The 14,684-nt window shown below is 40.2% G+C and overlaps 1 protein-coding gene across 2 annotated transcripts; it reads left to right on the top strand.

Annotated features, from left to right (window-relative positions):
• The first annotated feature begins 226 nt into the window (after nt 1-226).
• Nucleotides 227-13,567, top strand: atp6v1d (ATPase H+ transporting V1 subunit D). Of its 2 annotated transcripts, XM_033026903.1 has the most exons (10): nt 227-340; nt 1,174-1,347; nt 6,497-6,614; nt 7,199-7,278; nt 7,656-7,723; nt 9,152-9,196; nt 10,257-10,360; nt 10,622-10,688; nt 12,248-12,326; nt 13,143-13,567. In XM_033026903.1, exons 2-10 carry the CDS (start codon nt 1,307-1,309, stop codon nt 13,279-13,281), a joined length of 741 nt encoding a protein of 246 aa, XP_032882794.1. In that variant the 5' UTR covers nt 227-340; nt 1,174-1,306; the 3' UTR covers nt 13,282-13,567. The 2 variants fall into 2 exon arrangements, with proteins under 2 accessions (XP_032882794.1, XP_032882793.1); XM_033026902.1 differs by lacking the exon at nt 227-340 and having other exon boundaries at nt 1,088-1,347.
• Nucleotides 13,568-14,684: the final 1,117 nt, after the last annotated feature.

Raw genomic sequence — 14,684 nt, 5'->3', positions numbered from 1 at the left:
TCTATAATCTTTGCTTGTGGCGCCATCGTCGCCTCTCCCCAATTTATTGATATCTCATTTGAAGTGGGATTTCCTCCTGACTTCCCCGTCCTGTATTTCCGCGATGGTTGGCACAGATCGGTTGTTGTAAATCGGCCGCAACGCCCCAAATGCGCGGAGGCTGCAGCGGGACCTGGCGGCCGCCATCTTGGTAGTGATGGCCGCCATCTTGGTAGTGACACAGGCAACGGCAGCTGCTGCTTCTCCAGTCGTCAGTGGTTACAACTGGCACAATACACACTCAGTGCTGGAGTAACTCAGCGGGTCAGGCAGCAGTTCCGGAGAACACGGATAGTGAGAGGTCGGGTGTGGGAAAGAGCTGCAAACTGCAAATGTTGGTTTAAATCAAAGGAAGACACAAAGTGCTGGAGTAATTCAGCAGGACTGGCAGCATCTCTGGAGAGAAGGAACGGGTGACGGTTCGAGACCCTTCTTCAGACTGGTTAGGGATAAGGGAAACGAGAGACAGGTTGAGCAGGCTGAGACTTTATTCCTTGGAGCACAAGATGATAAGGGGTGATCTTATAGAGGTGTATAAAACCATGAGAGAAATAGATCAGGTAAATGCACAGTCACTTGCCCAGAGTAGGAGAATCGAGACCAGGGAACATAGGTTTAAGGTGAAGGGGGAATAATTTAATAGGAACCTTGAAGGGTAACTTTTTCACACAAAGGGCGGTGGTGTGTGGAATCAGCTGCCACTGGAGGTAATTGAAGCAGGGACTATTGCAACGTTTAAGAAGCAATTAGAGAAGTACATGGATAGGACAGGTTTAGAGGGATATGGGCCAAACGCAAGCAGATGGGACTACAGATGGGGCAGGTTGGTCGGTGTGGACAAGTAGAGACGAAGGGCCTGTTACCAGGCCTGTTACCAGGCCGGTCGGTGTGGAGGCGAAGGGCCTGTTTCCACGCTGCATGACTCTATAACACAATAGATTTGTAAACACAACACTCAATAGATAACATAATAAACATGCAAGGAGAAACATCCTTATTTCTGGATTGAACGTATCGCGTTGTTGGGAAGAAAGGGGTGGGAGAGTCTGGTCACATCCGGCTGTTACGTGATGTGCGCAGCTGACGGTCGAGGTGCCAGAGCGAACGGAGGTAAACTTTGGCTCTAAATTGCAGGCGCCGCTTGTCCGGACCGGAGCCGACCTGACGCCAACGCTGCGCCTTACTGAAGGTCATTCCTCAGAGCCCCCGGAAGATTGTCCTTCTTTCCCCCATTACACGCAGGTGGATTACTGCCCGAGAGCAAAACATGTCGGGGAAGGAGAGGATTGAAGTCTTTCCGTCGCGAATGTGAGTTTTTTTTCTTTGCATTTACCCGTTATTTCTAATTTTGGATCAATTTTAGGGCGGAAATATGAGGGATTCTGGAGATTTGCATTGCTTTCTGTTAAATTGACACGAGTGTTTTAATTTTCTATGCGAGTGTGTTTTACTGCGTAGCCCCAATGTAAGGGCCTGGTCCTTGCTGAATCATCTGTCTCTTTCCAAATAAAGGAACTGTCATTGACTACAAACTATGAAGTTTTAGCAGTGATTGAAGGTGGATGGTTCTTGGAATTGATTGCTGTGTCTGTACCCAGTTTAAACGACTTACTACTATCATGTTAAGTTGCAATTCTGCATTGCGATTGGGTTATTGTAATACGCTTTTGTTTTGAAGCAGAAGACGTCTAACTAAGAATTATTTGCGTATGTGAATACGAGAACTAGTTACGAATTTACTACAAATAATTATAGTTTGCATTTGGTCATCGTGTATTGCTCAAACTCACTTTGAACAAAGTGCTCATAGAGTGGATTCCATGATCTGGTTACAATTCTAACCTCCCTTACTGTCCATGTGGATTTTATAAGTTCTCCAAGTGAGGGATAGCTCCACTTTCCTCCCATAGATGTGTAGGTTGGTGGGTTATTTGGCCACTAATTACTGCCATAGTTTGTAGGTGAGATGTAGAATTTGTGGGTTTTAAAGGTAATCTTAAAATGCAAAGGTTGGAGGGAGATTTAGTAAGGAATGGGATGGCTTTGTGCAGTATAGGTGTAATGAGCCAACTCACCTATGATATAGGGAAACACTGAATAATATTTGATAATAGATTATTTCAATATATTGACATGGAACAAAATGTACATTCACTGGATCCAAATTTTTTCATCACTGCACTGGATGGCAATAGTTCAAGATGGCCATAATTCTCGAAACAAGTAGGAACAATCAATAAATGTGACTATCAGTATTGTCACTTCCCATGAACAATTTAAGAAAATTCCAGGGGCGGCACAGTGGCGCAACAGTAGAGTTGATGCCTGACAGCAGAGACCCAGGTTCGATCCTGACTACGAGTGTTGTCTGTATGGAGTTTGTATGTTCTTGTGATCGTGTGGGTTTTCTCCGGATGTTCCGCTTTCCTTCCGCATCAAAGACATGCAGTTTTGTGGGTTAAATGGTGTCTGTAAATTGTCCCTAATGTGAAGGATAAAACTAGCATACTGTATTGCTGGATAGAGCGGACTCAGTGGGCCGAAGAGTCTGTTTCCACGCTAGAGCCCGCCGGGGGCTCCAACAACAAGACCCGGAGCGCGGCCTTGCATCGCTCGGCGTGGCTTTAATGGCCGCGGGACAATTGCCATCACCCGCCGGGGGCTTTGACTGACATCGGGAGGGGAATGGGGAGTGCAGGGGAGAGATAAGTTTTTTTGCCTTCCATCACAGCGACGGAGGAGATGCGCTGTGATGGATGTCTGTGTAAACTGTGTTGTGTCTTGGGTCTTTTTTTTCATGTGTGTATGACTGCAGAAACAACATTTCATTTGAGCCTCTATGAGGTTCAAGTGACAAATAAATTGTATTGTGTATCTCTAAACTAAACTCCAGAGATGCTGCCTGTCCTGCTGAGTTACTCTAGCATTTTGTCTATATTTTAACCAGCATCTGCAGTATCCTCCTACTTTCTACATACAGTGGAACTGGTGAAAGTCTTTGAAGGATGACATATTAATTCCTGCAATGTTTCATGTTATCACTGTTAATTCATGGGTAGTCTTTTCCCAAGATTCACTCTTCCACTAACCACCAAAAAAGGTTATTACGTATTAGCCTTACCATTTAAAAATTGGCTATCATAAATTGTAGTACTTCACAAGCAAATAATTGAGCAGTTTCCAGGAGATGTGAAAAGTAGTCTGTTTTACAAACTGTGACTGTCTTCTGTGACCTTTTTATAATGCAAACCATTTTTTGAAGTAAATATTTTTATGTAAGCAGATTGAGAACTGGTTTGAGGGGGTTATGATATCTGATTGTACCAGAGAACTAAATCAGACCTCACCATGAATAAACACGATTTCTGCACATTTTTTTTAACATAGCTTGATTGTTCAACACTCTGGTATATTTATCCTCATTAACGGAATGTAAAAATCACCTTTTTGGTGATGTACATATAGGGAGGTTTCACGGCAGTCGGGTCACGACCCATGACCTGTACTGTTGCTACGCTATCCAAATGGATTACACGCGATGTACTGCAGGTAGGCACTTAACATTGTTTCCAGCGTAGCGGGCCTGTTAAAACCCGCTGAAATGGTCAATTTTTGCGCTGTAAATAATTATGGAAATCGGGATAAGCGTGTGAGACATTTAGCCTATTTCAGAATTCCAAAGGTGAGGAGAAATGACGGTAGATAGAAGTGAGAGCTGAAGGGACAACAACAGCCAGAGTGCTTGGCAAATATAGGCCGTTTGCTCACTGCATTTCATCAACTAAGGCATTATTTGTGTTTTTTCTTGATTCCTTTGGCATCGAAAAAGATTCTGAAGTGATAAATCTGGCTGTAATTTTTTTAAATCGCCCATGGTTCCCAAGTTGGTTTTTACATACAAAATGAAAATGCATCCGAAGAAAAATTTACGGCCAGATTTATCACTTCTGAGAATTTTTAGATACCAAAGGAATCACGAAAAAACACAAATAATGCCTTACTGTTGATGAAATGCAGTGAGCAAACGTGATAATTCCCAATATTTTCAATGTTTACCAAGCACTTTAGCTGCTGTTGTCCCTTCAGCTCTCGCTTCTCTTTACCTTCATTTCGCTTCACGTTTGGAATTCTGAAGTTGGGTACATGTCTGTCACACTTACCCCGACTCCCACAATTTTTTTCAGCGCAAAAATTCAACAAGGCGGTTTTTAGCAGGTAGGAAAGTACGTGTTTCTAGCATTAATAACATATACCGGAAGTGACGGATGTCTTCCAGTTGGATTTAACGTGCAACCCCCCTATAGACCTGATTTGAAGACAGTAAAATAATTCATATGCAAGGTAGCCTGGTTTATTTTTCAGGATCTGGGCATTGTTGACAAGGCCATTTTTTTAGCCTACATAATGACCATTGAAACAAGTACCTCGTTTAAGAGTCAGGCATGTGGATAGGTCTGGAGTTGCAGTTAAGCTAGTTGGCACATCTCCCATGCTGTAGTTTTTGTTGAACCAGATAGAAATGAAATTTTAAATTCCAGATTATTACGAGAGAGAACAACTACTTTCCCAATTCTGATGAGTATAACCAGTTCATCATGATTAAATAAACCTCCACCAAGGTTGATGGATATTGCATTATTTTATCCACTTTCAGTGAATAGTAAAAGCGGTCTTTGAGCTTGTTGTGCTTGCTATTTAGTTATTTTTAATTGTCTTAAAATTACTTGTCTCAACCACCTTCTCAGGCAGGGTTACAGATTGCAACCACACTTTTGATGGAAAAAGAAACTGTTGTTCAGATCCCCTCTGTATCTTTAACCTTCACCTTTAACCTATCACCCTATTGGTTTTTATGCCTGAGCTATATGGAATCTTGCAATCAGTGTTATCCACGCCTCTCCTATTTTCGAATACCACTATCGAGAATGCACTCAGCTTCCTCTGCTCCAGGGAAAACAAACCCAACCTATCGAGTTGCTACCCTAATTTAGTTTAGTTTAGAAATACAGCTCGGAAACAGGTTCTTTGGCCCAGAGTCCACGCCGACCGGTGATCCCCGCACACTTATGGGCCTATCCCACTTCAGAGACTATGCAGTTGCCACATGTTCGCGCAGGTGGTTGCCGGGGAGTCGCCTGCATGGTCGTGAGGAATTCCCGCATTCTGGGAACTAGTCGCGGCCTCATTATGGTCATCGCGAATTTTTCAGCATGTTGAAAAATTAGCGGTGACCAGAAAGAAGCCCCCATGGAGAGTAGTGAGAATTCTCTTGCCGTAGGTGGGTCGCCACGGGGTCTTAAGTGGGTTGCCAGGAGGTCGAAGGTTCTCGTAGGTTGTAGCCGGTACTGACCGGTGAAATTCATTGGCTCATTGGGAAAAAGAAACGCAAGCAGTAGTTTTCAGAACCTAGGCTAATCGACCGGTAATGCTAAATGTCTGCTGAGTTTCACAGCCGTGTATCTCTGGCTTCTTAAAAGTTGTCTCCACTTCTTCTTGCCCCCCCCCCCCCCCCCCTCTTTTAAAGGACTTACCGTACACTGCTTTAGCTGTCTTAATTACAGCGCTGACCGTCCTGTTCATCGCGGTGTGTGCCTGTATCACCTTGGCTTTGCACCATATGAATTTCACTCAGACAGCGCTCCCCCCACTTGCCCTGTCCCCCCCCCCCCCCCTTGCATAACGGGCTTGTGAAGGGGGGGGGGGGGTGGTGCGGTGTGTGTCCCCCTGTCTCCCGGTCTCACCCCCCCCGTTCCTACAAACCCATGTACAAACTCCGTACAGACAGCATCCGTAGTCAGGATCGAATCTGGCTCTCTGGTGCTGTGAGGCAGCAACTGTACCGTTGCGCCACCGTGCTGCCCCTCACAGATATTCTATCCCAGGCAATAATTTTGCAGAGTTTTCTTTGCACTACAGTGTGATGTCTAGAACTGTGTAGAATATTCTACAATGGCCTGACCAGATTTGTATAAAGTTGTACCAAGATCTCTCTGCTCTTGTATCCTATGGCCTGGCTAACAAAGATAAGAATCCAATATGCTTTCATCACCACCTTTTTCTCTACACGTGCTGTCACCTTCAGAGATCTTTGGATACTAATGTTCCTTTGTTCATCAATACTCCTCGGGATCTACCATTCATGGGATATGTACTACCTTTAAACCTCCCAGAATGCATAATTCCGTACTTATCAGTATTTAATGCCCTGTACTAGCTGGTCAGTATAATTCTGTAGCTTCATTGCCCAACTTATCAGATACCCATCAATTTTAAATTTAGTGTTATATCTGCACTTTCCTTTTGCCACCTTTGTCCTGGGTGACAAAGAGAAATGGGAGTTGCTTAGTTTAAACATTTTGAATGTGTTGATAAGAAGCTATGTCAATTTTACGTGGATTCTAATGAAAAGGTAATACAAATATGACATATCCGCTGTTTCTTTATCCTGTTGCTACAGGGCACAAACTATAATGAAGGCCCGGTTGAAAGGTGCTCAGACTGGTCGCAATTTACTGAAGAAAAAGTCTGATGCTCTTACACTACGCTTTAGACAAATCCTGAAAAAGATCATAGAGGTGAAATTTATGTATAAAGACCACCAATATAAGTTGAAATAAATATTCCTGTTTATTGCTATTGTGGTTAACATTAAAATTTCAGTGTATTACAAATTTTGATCAAGAAATGGCTGGAATTGGTCAGTTTCAAACACCATATCTATTTGGCAACCTTTACTGTTTTTATATTCATATTTTTCTTGCTAGTGAAATAGATCTTGTTTTATAATTTGTGGGGAGATGCATTTCCACCCACCTCCCCTAACCTTTGCTTTGTGGTGTTTGACTCCACCCGCTGTGTTATCGTGCAAACCTAATGCTTCTTTATGAGTTTATAGATTGTGTGTGGATGCAACAAGTTTTTTTGGCCTGCACCAAGCAACATTGATTGGGGGCAAGTCCTCCACATGTTATTTTAATTAAACTTTACCTTTGTAAAGAATGACAGAAGGAACAAATAGCAGGTTCTTTTTTTTGAATGTATAAAGGAGCAGTGTTCTACATTTAAAAACAAAATAGCGACAATAAAGTTAAGTAAAATAAAAGCCGTGAACTCTGCACAATATTATTTTATTTATTTATTGTGATTTATCTGTTTCCAGACCAAGACATTGATGGGTGAAGTAATGAGAGAAGCAGCTTTTTCTTTAGCTGAAGCTAAATTCACTGCTGGAGATTTCAGGTATGACTATAAAGAAAAAAATATTTTGCTAGATTACTTATTTAATCCTCTTGGTACAAAATTTGCAGCATTTAGTTATTGGTTAGTTGGTGTTGGAAAACCATGAATTGATGACTGTTGCATTCACGTTATGCACATAATTTATACATTCTATGTAGTGGATTAACATTAATGTTGAGTAAATTGACACCATTTTTTTTGTATTTAGCATTTTGTACTCCAAAATTGTATGTTGCACATTAAGGACATAGGCAGTTGCATTATCCTTTCCATTTGACCTTTTATTACTAAAATTGTGTATTTGCATGATATATGAAGGAGTGTATTATCCAAGTTGGTTATTATTGTATTTAATTTCTTGATTCTGGTATATGCAGTACTACTGTGATCCAGAATGTGAACAAAGCTCAGGTCAAGGTCAGAGCTAAAAGAGACAATGTAGCAGGTATGTTTTTATTGACACTTTGATATCTTGGTTCTCTTGGGAATTGGGGCATTTGTATAGCTGCAACATCAGTTTTACACCTAAATTAGCAAGAAGCTTTAATTTGATGGGATTTGGATGTTTTTGTAAACCTTTGCCAATTTAAAAGAAGCACCAGCAATGTTCTGTAGACTTATTGCCAGAGATGCCATTGACGACAATTTATTTTCCTGCAATATGTTGTCATGATCAACCTTACAGTGATGGGGGAACAATACATTTCTTTGTGTGGGAAGGAATTGCTGGTTTACACTGAATAAATGCATTTGGTTTGTTCAGTTGCTTGTTTTGCAATGAGATCTATCTGATATTTTGCTACATTTATTTTTTCAATTTCTTCCTCCCTTCGGTGGGGTAAGCCTGCTCCCTCATCCTGCTGGAGCCCGAACAACTACTTATTTTTAATGTGATAGAATGAATTCTGTAATTGGCTGTCCAAATAATATACAAGCTTTAAAAGTTAGGTGGTTTCAATACTAATTCCATTTTGCACTAAATGTAACGTAAACAAATGCAAAAAAATTAGGGACTCATAATGAATCTAAAGAAACAAAATATGATGGGGTAGAGGGAGAGAAAATATTTCCCCTTATGGTTTGGATCAAAACCAAATGCCGTAAATTCAATTGCAAATGTTATCTGTGTGTTCATTAGAAAGTGGAACACTACCCCCTGTAATTGTCGGAAGTGCGGTTAACCAAAATCTATATGACAAAAGGTGGAACGTCTTGTCTTGTTTGGAGTATAGACACAGTCACAAGAGCAATTAAATCATATAGTCTGCTTGGACCTGATTTATCTGAAATTTCAGGTTTGGAGCCCTGATTTGGATCCCTTTCCAGGAGGGAAAAGCATCCTGTGTAGTTTTAGTGGTGGATAGATTGATACTAATGATCAGTCAGTTCATTTCTTTAGCATTGTAATAATATGTAGCAGACCTAAATGACCAACAAAATAGAGGATAAAAATTGCAACCTTTTTCAACACCTATGTCATTCGGGGGGGGGGAGGGGAGGGGGGGGGAGGGAGGGGGGGGAGGGAAGGGAGGGGAGGGGGGGGGGAGGGGAGGAGGAGGGGAGGGGGAGGGGGGGGAGGGGAGGAGGAGGGGGGGGGGGAGGGGGAGGGGGGGGGAGGGGAGGAGGAGGGGGGGGGGGGGAGGGAGGGGGGGGAGGGGGGGGGAGGGGGGGGGGGAGGGGGGGGAGGGGGAGAGGGGAGGGGGGGGGACACGTCAGTTGTTGGCTGCTTCTCAAACTTCTACAAAGTGGTAAAGGAATGTATATTTTTGAGCAAGAAAAGGAGCAGTGTATGAATTGTATCTGTAAAAAAAATAGTGACTTGATATGAAATTTGTTTGCTGTTCCCTCATTTAGTGCATTTATGTTTTAATAGGTGTTATACTGCCAGTGTTTGAACATTATCACGAAGGAGGAGATAGTAAGTAAAAGCTCTACTTTTATCAAAAATGGAAATGTTAATTGTGCTTCTTAATGATGAAGTGGTTTATAGTAGCTGCATTATCCATAGAAGATATGTTGCACCACAAGGGATCAATGATGTCCTCTGTTGGCCTTGCCCTTGCAGGTTGCTTAAATCACAATTTGATGAAAATGTTGCCTAAAAGATGCAGAGACAAAGCACTGATAATTTGGGACAGCAGTTGTGTATTGCAGTAAGGATGTATCTGTCCTTAACACCATGACAGAGGAATCATGGCACATTCAAGTGTAGGGAGAAAAAGGAAATGTAGTCCTAGCGGATAGCATAGTCAGGAGAATAGACACTGTTCTGTGACGCAGAGAAGTTCCAAAGGCTCTTCTGCATTGGAGAAGAACTTGGAATGAGAGGTGGTGGATTAAGTGCTCTGCGTGTATCAGGTTACATTTGGAATAGTATAAATGCTGATCCTTTTTATATTAGCAGCACTATCATGTATTCCTGATTTATAGCTGCTTCTTTCTCAACAATCCCTAACACTAGCTAAACCTACTACATATGGCAAGTGAGAAAGACAAATATTGGAGTTCAGGGCCAAAATGTTACTGTAAGGTTCAAAGGTAAGGGCAACAAAATCCATGGAGCCCTGGATATCAGTGTTAAAAGGACAATTAAAGAAGAAAAAAACATACCAGGTTTAGATAAACTGAAACCAGGAAAAGCCAGGCAAAATAATTGAAAGTATAGCAATTCTTAAGAATTTAGTGTAGCAAAAAGGGTCACAAATATCAGTGGTAGGCAAGATTGGAAAACTCAAAGCATATTATATTCAGGATAAAGGAATATGGAAAGAAAGTAGGGCAATCTGGACAAAAATGGTAATCAAATAGTTATGTATTCCACATAAGGACCCCCGGCAGTCCTTTCAGGTGAGGCAGAGGTTCACTTGCACTTCCACCAAAACCCTCCCCCACATAGTTATAGTTGGAGATGCACAAATTCTCCTAAATTTTTAGTTGCAGTGCTTGAGCTGATGTTATTGAGTTTTTTTAAAATTAAGGTTATGAGTTGACCGGCCTGGCCAGAGGTGGAGAACAGCTGGCTAAATTGAAGAGGAATTATGCCAAAGCAGTGGAACTTCTGGTTGAACTGGCATCATTGCAGGTATGAGGTAGTGAAAAGCAAGACTAGGATATGATCTTGTACCGTTAAAAGTTTAAAATTAAGTTTTAAACGTAACTTAAACGTAAAATTACATTAGCAGAAGTACACTTTCATTAATGCACCATAACTATCAATCTTGTTAATGGTTATGCTTGACTAAGATGTATGTTTTGAAGTATAAAGAAAAAAACATGAAAGTAGGCAATTCTTAGTTTTTGTTTGCCACTATTAGCAGACTAAACTTAACTCTTTTTATTGCAGACTTCATTTGTGACATTGGATGAAGCTATTAAAATTACAAATAGGCGTGTAAACGCAATTGAACATGGTAGGCTCTTCATTTCTGCTATTGTCTTTAAGATATAACAATTTCAGACAATTGAGCATCTCAATTCATTAAAAAAAAAATCATGTTGCAAATCTTAGAAAATGTGAAAGCATTCTCATTTAATTTTTTTCATAGGCAATCACATGAAATCAATTTAGTTAAACCTTGCATAGCTGGATTTGGTTTAATGGATTGAATAAAATAGGTAATTCATGTTTCCTTTCTGTAAACTAGGATATAAGCATTTTCTTCCAAAGGGGCTGTCCCACTTGGGCGACCTAATTGGCGAGTTTAGAAAAGTTTGAAAAAATGACATGTTGAAGACCAGCTACGACTAACTTTGGGAAAATTGAACATCGAATAGTGGAGAGTGAAGACGAACTCCTTCAACTATGATGAAGACTATCTACGACTACCTTTGACTAACATGCTGACCTACTACAACTGAACCTACTAGTAAAAAAGTATCTTTTTTTTTCCATGGAGACATTTTTTAACATATTGAAAATACGCCACGGCATAGCGGAGACCACTCTCGAGCATGAAGGAGAGTTATGAAGACCTCCCACGACCTCGCTGCGTGTATGAGTCGAGGGCAAACTCGCCGGAACTCGCGGATTAGGTCGCCCAAGTGGGACAGGCCCTTTAAGCAGTCCATGAGTACAATTTCCATTTGTGGCTAGAGACCAACGAAGGCACTGGAAAATATAAAAGTGTAATTTATTCGAGCAGCAGAGCAAAGCAGTCTGAAAATTTGATGAATAGGTTTTCCTCTATTGATGATTCTGAGATTGTCAATTATCAGCTTTGTTGGGTCAGAGAACAAAACCACAATGGCACAAGTATTCTGGATTATTGACCATCTTAAAAAAAAAGTTGATCTATCACACACTACATCAGAAATGTAATATTTACTAATGGCGATGAAACATTCCAATAAGTTTGGAAATCGTTTATCGTTGTAACTTAAGCAGGTTTTTTTTCAGGATCATAAGCGGTCTCAAAACTTTCTCAGGTTCAAATTCTCATCAGAGATGTTCAAACGGGGAGTCATTCCAACCTCTAGTTATTTCTCCTGACCTATCTCCTTATACATAATTTTAAACTTATTTCTATGTCACCATTTTCCTAACCGGATAATGCAAATTGTCCATTGGACTAGAAAATGGCTGCTTCATTGAAGGTTTTCTATGCATGCAGAGTGTTGGCAAAGATGAGGTCACTAAGTATGAAAATCCATATCTTAGAAGAAAAAAAAATGTACAGTACCTTGAATACAGTGATACAGAGACATCTGGTAACAAGTCCAGAATGATATGAAGGTTAGAGGATGAGAAATAATTATTCTCTGAAGGTGTGGTAAAAGTGATTATCAATGCAGGACAACCTAATTTTATAATACAACCTTGGGTAAGGGTGACAATTGCAAGTGGAAAATGTGTAATTTCTCCTTTTACAAACTGGCAAGATGCAAATCTGGAATTATGTGTCATACCCTGTATTAGAATTGATGAATGTCATGTTACTACTCAACTAATTACTGTACCATTTTAATTTAGTTATAATTCCTCGGATTGAACGCACCTTGTCTTATATCATTACCGAGTTGGATGAAAGAGAAAGGGAGGAGTTCTATCGGTGAGTGTTGTGGCATTCTGCACAGTTCCCTGAAAGTGGAATCTCATGTTGATAGGGTGGTAAAGAAAGCTTTTGGTGTGCTGGCCTTTATAAATCAGAGCATTGAGTATAGAAGTTGGGATGTAATGTTAAAATTGTACAAGGCATTGGTGAGGCCAATTCTGGAGTATGGTGTACAATTTTGGTCGCCTAATTATAGGAAGGATGTCAACAAAATAGAGAGAGTACAGAGGAGATTTACTAGAATGTTGCCTGGGTTTCAGCAACTAAGTTACAGAGAAAGGTTGAACAAGTTAGGGCTTTATTCTTTGGAGCGCAGAAGGTTAAGGGGGGGACTTGATAGAGGTCTTTAAAATGATGAGAGGGATAGACAGAGTTGACGTGGATAAGCTTTTCCCACAGAGTACGGAAGATTCAAACAAGGGGACATGACTTGAGAATTAAGGGACAGAAGTTTAGGGGTAACATGAGGGGGAACTTCTTTACTCAGAGAGTGGTGGCTGTGTGGAATGAGCTTCCAGTGAAGGTGGTGGAGGCAGGTTCGTTTTTATCATTTAAAAATAAATTGAAGTTATATGGACGGGAAAGGAATGGAGGGTTATGGTCTGAGCGCAGGTATATGGCACTAGGGGAGAATACGTGTTCGGCACGGACTAGAAGGGTCGAGATGGCCTGTTTCCGTGCTGTAATGGTTATATGGTTCTGTTGGAACGTCTCTTAAGTTTGTTACTGGGTTACTTAAATATACATAAAATAGCAATGTGGGACATTTAAAAAGATAAAGGCATCATTAAGCAATGTCCACTCTACATACAGGTTAAAAAAGATCCAGGAAAAGAAAAAGCAGTTGAAGGAAAAGAGAGAAAAAGAAAAGGAAGGTCGGAGATTAAAACATGATAATGCACCAGCCAACCTACTTGAAGATGAAAAGGACGAGGACCTGCTCTTTGACTAATCTAAGCAAGGAGCTCCCATTACCTACCATTCACTGAAGCAGCGAGCTTAAAATTGTGATGTATTTGTATGTTATATTTAATATTGATTTGCAAACCCAATTACACTTGTCAGGTGGATACTGTTTTGTAAGTTCACAATTTGTTACATGTAAACAAAACATTGATTCTTGCACATTTCTGTACTGTATGGGAGATGTAATTATTCACTATTACTCTTTACAGTGAGCTCATGAAATATTTCCTGCAAACCAAGTTGATTAAATGATTTTAAAAAGCAATGTTAAATAGTTGGATGTTCTTGTGTTGTAACGTTGTGGATATCTGAATTTCCCCTGAATAAGGGGATTAATAAAGTCTAATCTAATCTAATAATGGTAATTAAAAATAATACAGGAATGTGTCTTTAGCTCTTTGAATATTCCATGGAAATAGCTCAAAGTAGATAACAGCAATTAAAACAGTTTCTAAGTCACCTTGTTGGTTAGTAATTAGGTTCCCATTTTTCTCCTCCGTGCATATTCATTACATATAGCTTACCTTTGTTGTGCTTTTGACCCAGCCTGGATTCTGGAAAAGCAGTATTCATAGGTCAGTTTTTAAGGAAGAACCCACTATTTTCTCTCATTATTCTCCTTTGAACTACGAAGATGCTACCATCTGTTTTATACCACGTCTGTAAAAAAAAAAGGCAGAATCCAATGATATTCAAAGTTTATTACGTGGTGTAATTGCACTAATCAAAATTTGTATATTTCACAATGGTTCTAAAATAATAGTAACATTTTAAAGTTTGATCTGTACTAATAGATATATAGAATGAAGATAGTAAAGTTATATATTTATGTCCCTTGCCCAAGTATGATTGCAAATAGAGGGAAAACTCAATAATCTTTCTGGCTCTCATACCCTAAGGCAATGTTCTTAAACTGGTGAATGGTTCACGACTTAATTTATTCAGATATTTATATGTTTTTTCTATGCTTAATAAAAGCATTGCCATTAAAGTGGTTAGTAAGCTCTTAATGATTGTGGAGCTGGAAATCTGATATGGTTTTCTAATTTCAAAGTAGCAGTATAATTCCCAAATTTACTGTAATATAACCTTTCATGGAAGACCAGACGAGCTAGTGGGATCATACATTTATAAATGGCAACACTGGAAGATCGCCGTAGGCAACTGTTGAACTGTAACTTTACTTTGTGTAGCAATTTAGCTACCAAAGTTGATATTTGGTGGTATTGTGAGCTTTTGTCGGGGAGAGATATAGAAAGTTATATTAGTTGGATACTAATATATTAAATCACATACTCCATAGTGTTTTGAGCTAGTTTTCCAAGAAAAACAACTGCAGTGATCAAAGCCTGAAAGAGTAGGATGGGGCTGAAGCCCAGTGTTTAGATG

The sequence above is a fragment of the Amblyraja radiata genome, chromosome 9, assembly GCF_010909765.2.
Source record: "Amblyraja radiata isolate CabotCenter1 chromosome 9, sAmbRad1.1.pri, whole genome shotgun sequence".
Classification (NCBI taxonomy): domain Eukaryota; kingdom Metazoa; phylum Chordata; class Chondrichthyes; order Rajiformes; family Rajidae; genus Amblyraja; species Amblyraja radiata.
Note: the sequence above shows the minus strand (reverse complement) of the source record. Positions and strands in the feature narration are given on the sequence as shown.

What these genes read in the sequence shown, in the direction of transcription:
- atp6v1d (XM_033026903.1), top strand. Translation starts at nt 1,307, where the DNA reads ATGTCGGGGAAGGAGAGGATTGAAGTCTTTCCGTCGCGAAT. An exon ending in TAAAAGAGACAATGTAGCAG is followed by an intron (nt 7,724 to 9,151) that starts GTATGTTTTTAT and finishes ATGTTTTAATAG; the next exon opens with GTGTTATACTGCCAGTGTTT. An exon ending in TTATCACGAAGGAGGAGATA is followed by an intron (nt 9,197 to 10,256) that starts GTAAGTAAAAGC and finishes TTTAAAATTAAG; the next exon opens with GTTATGAGTTGACCGGCCTG.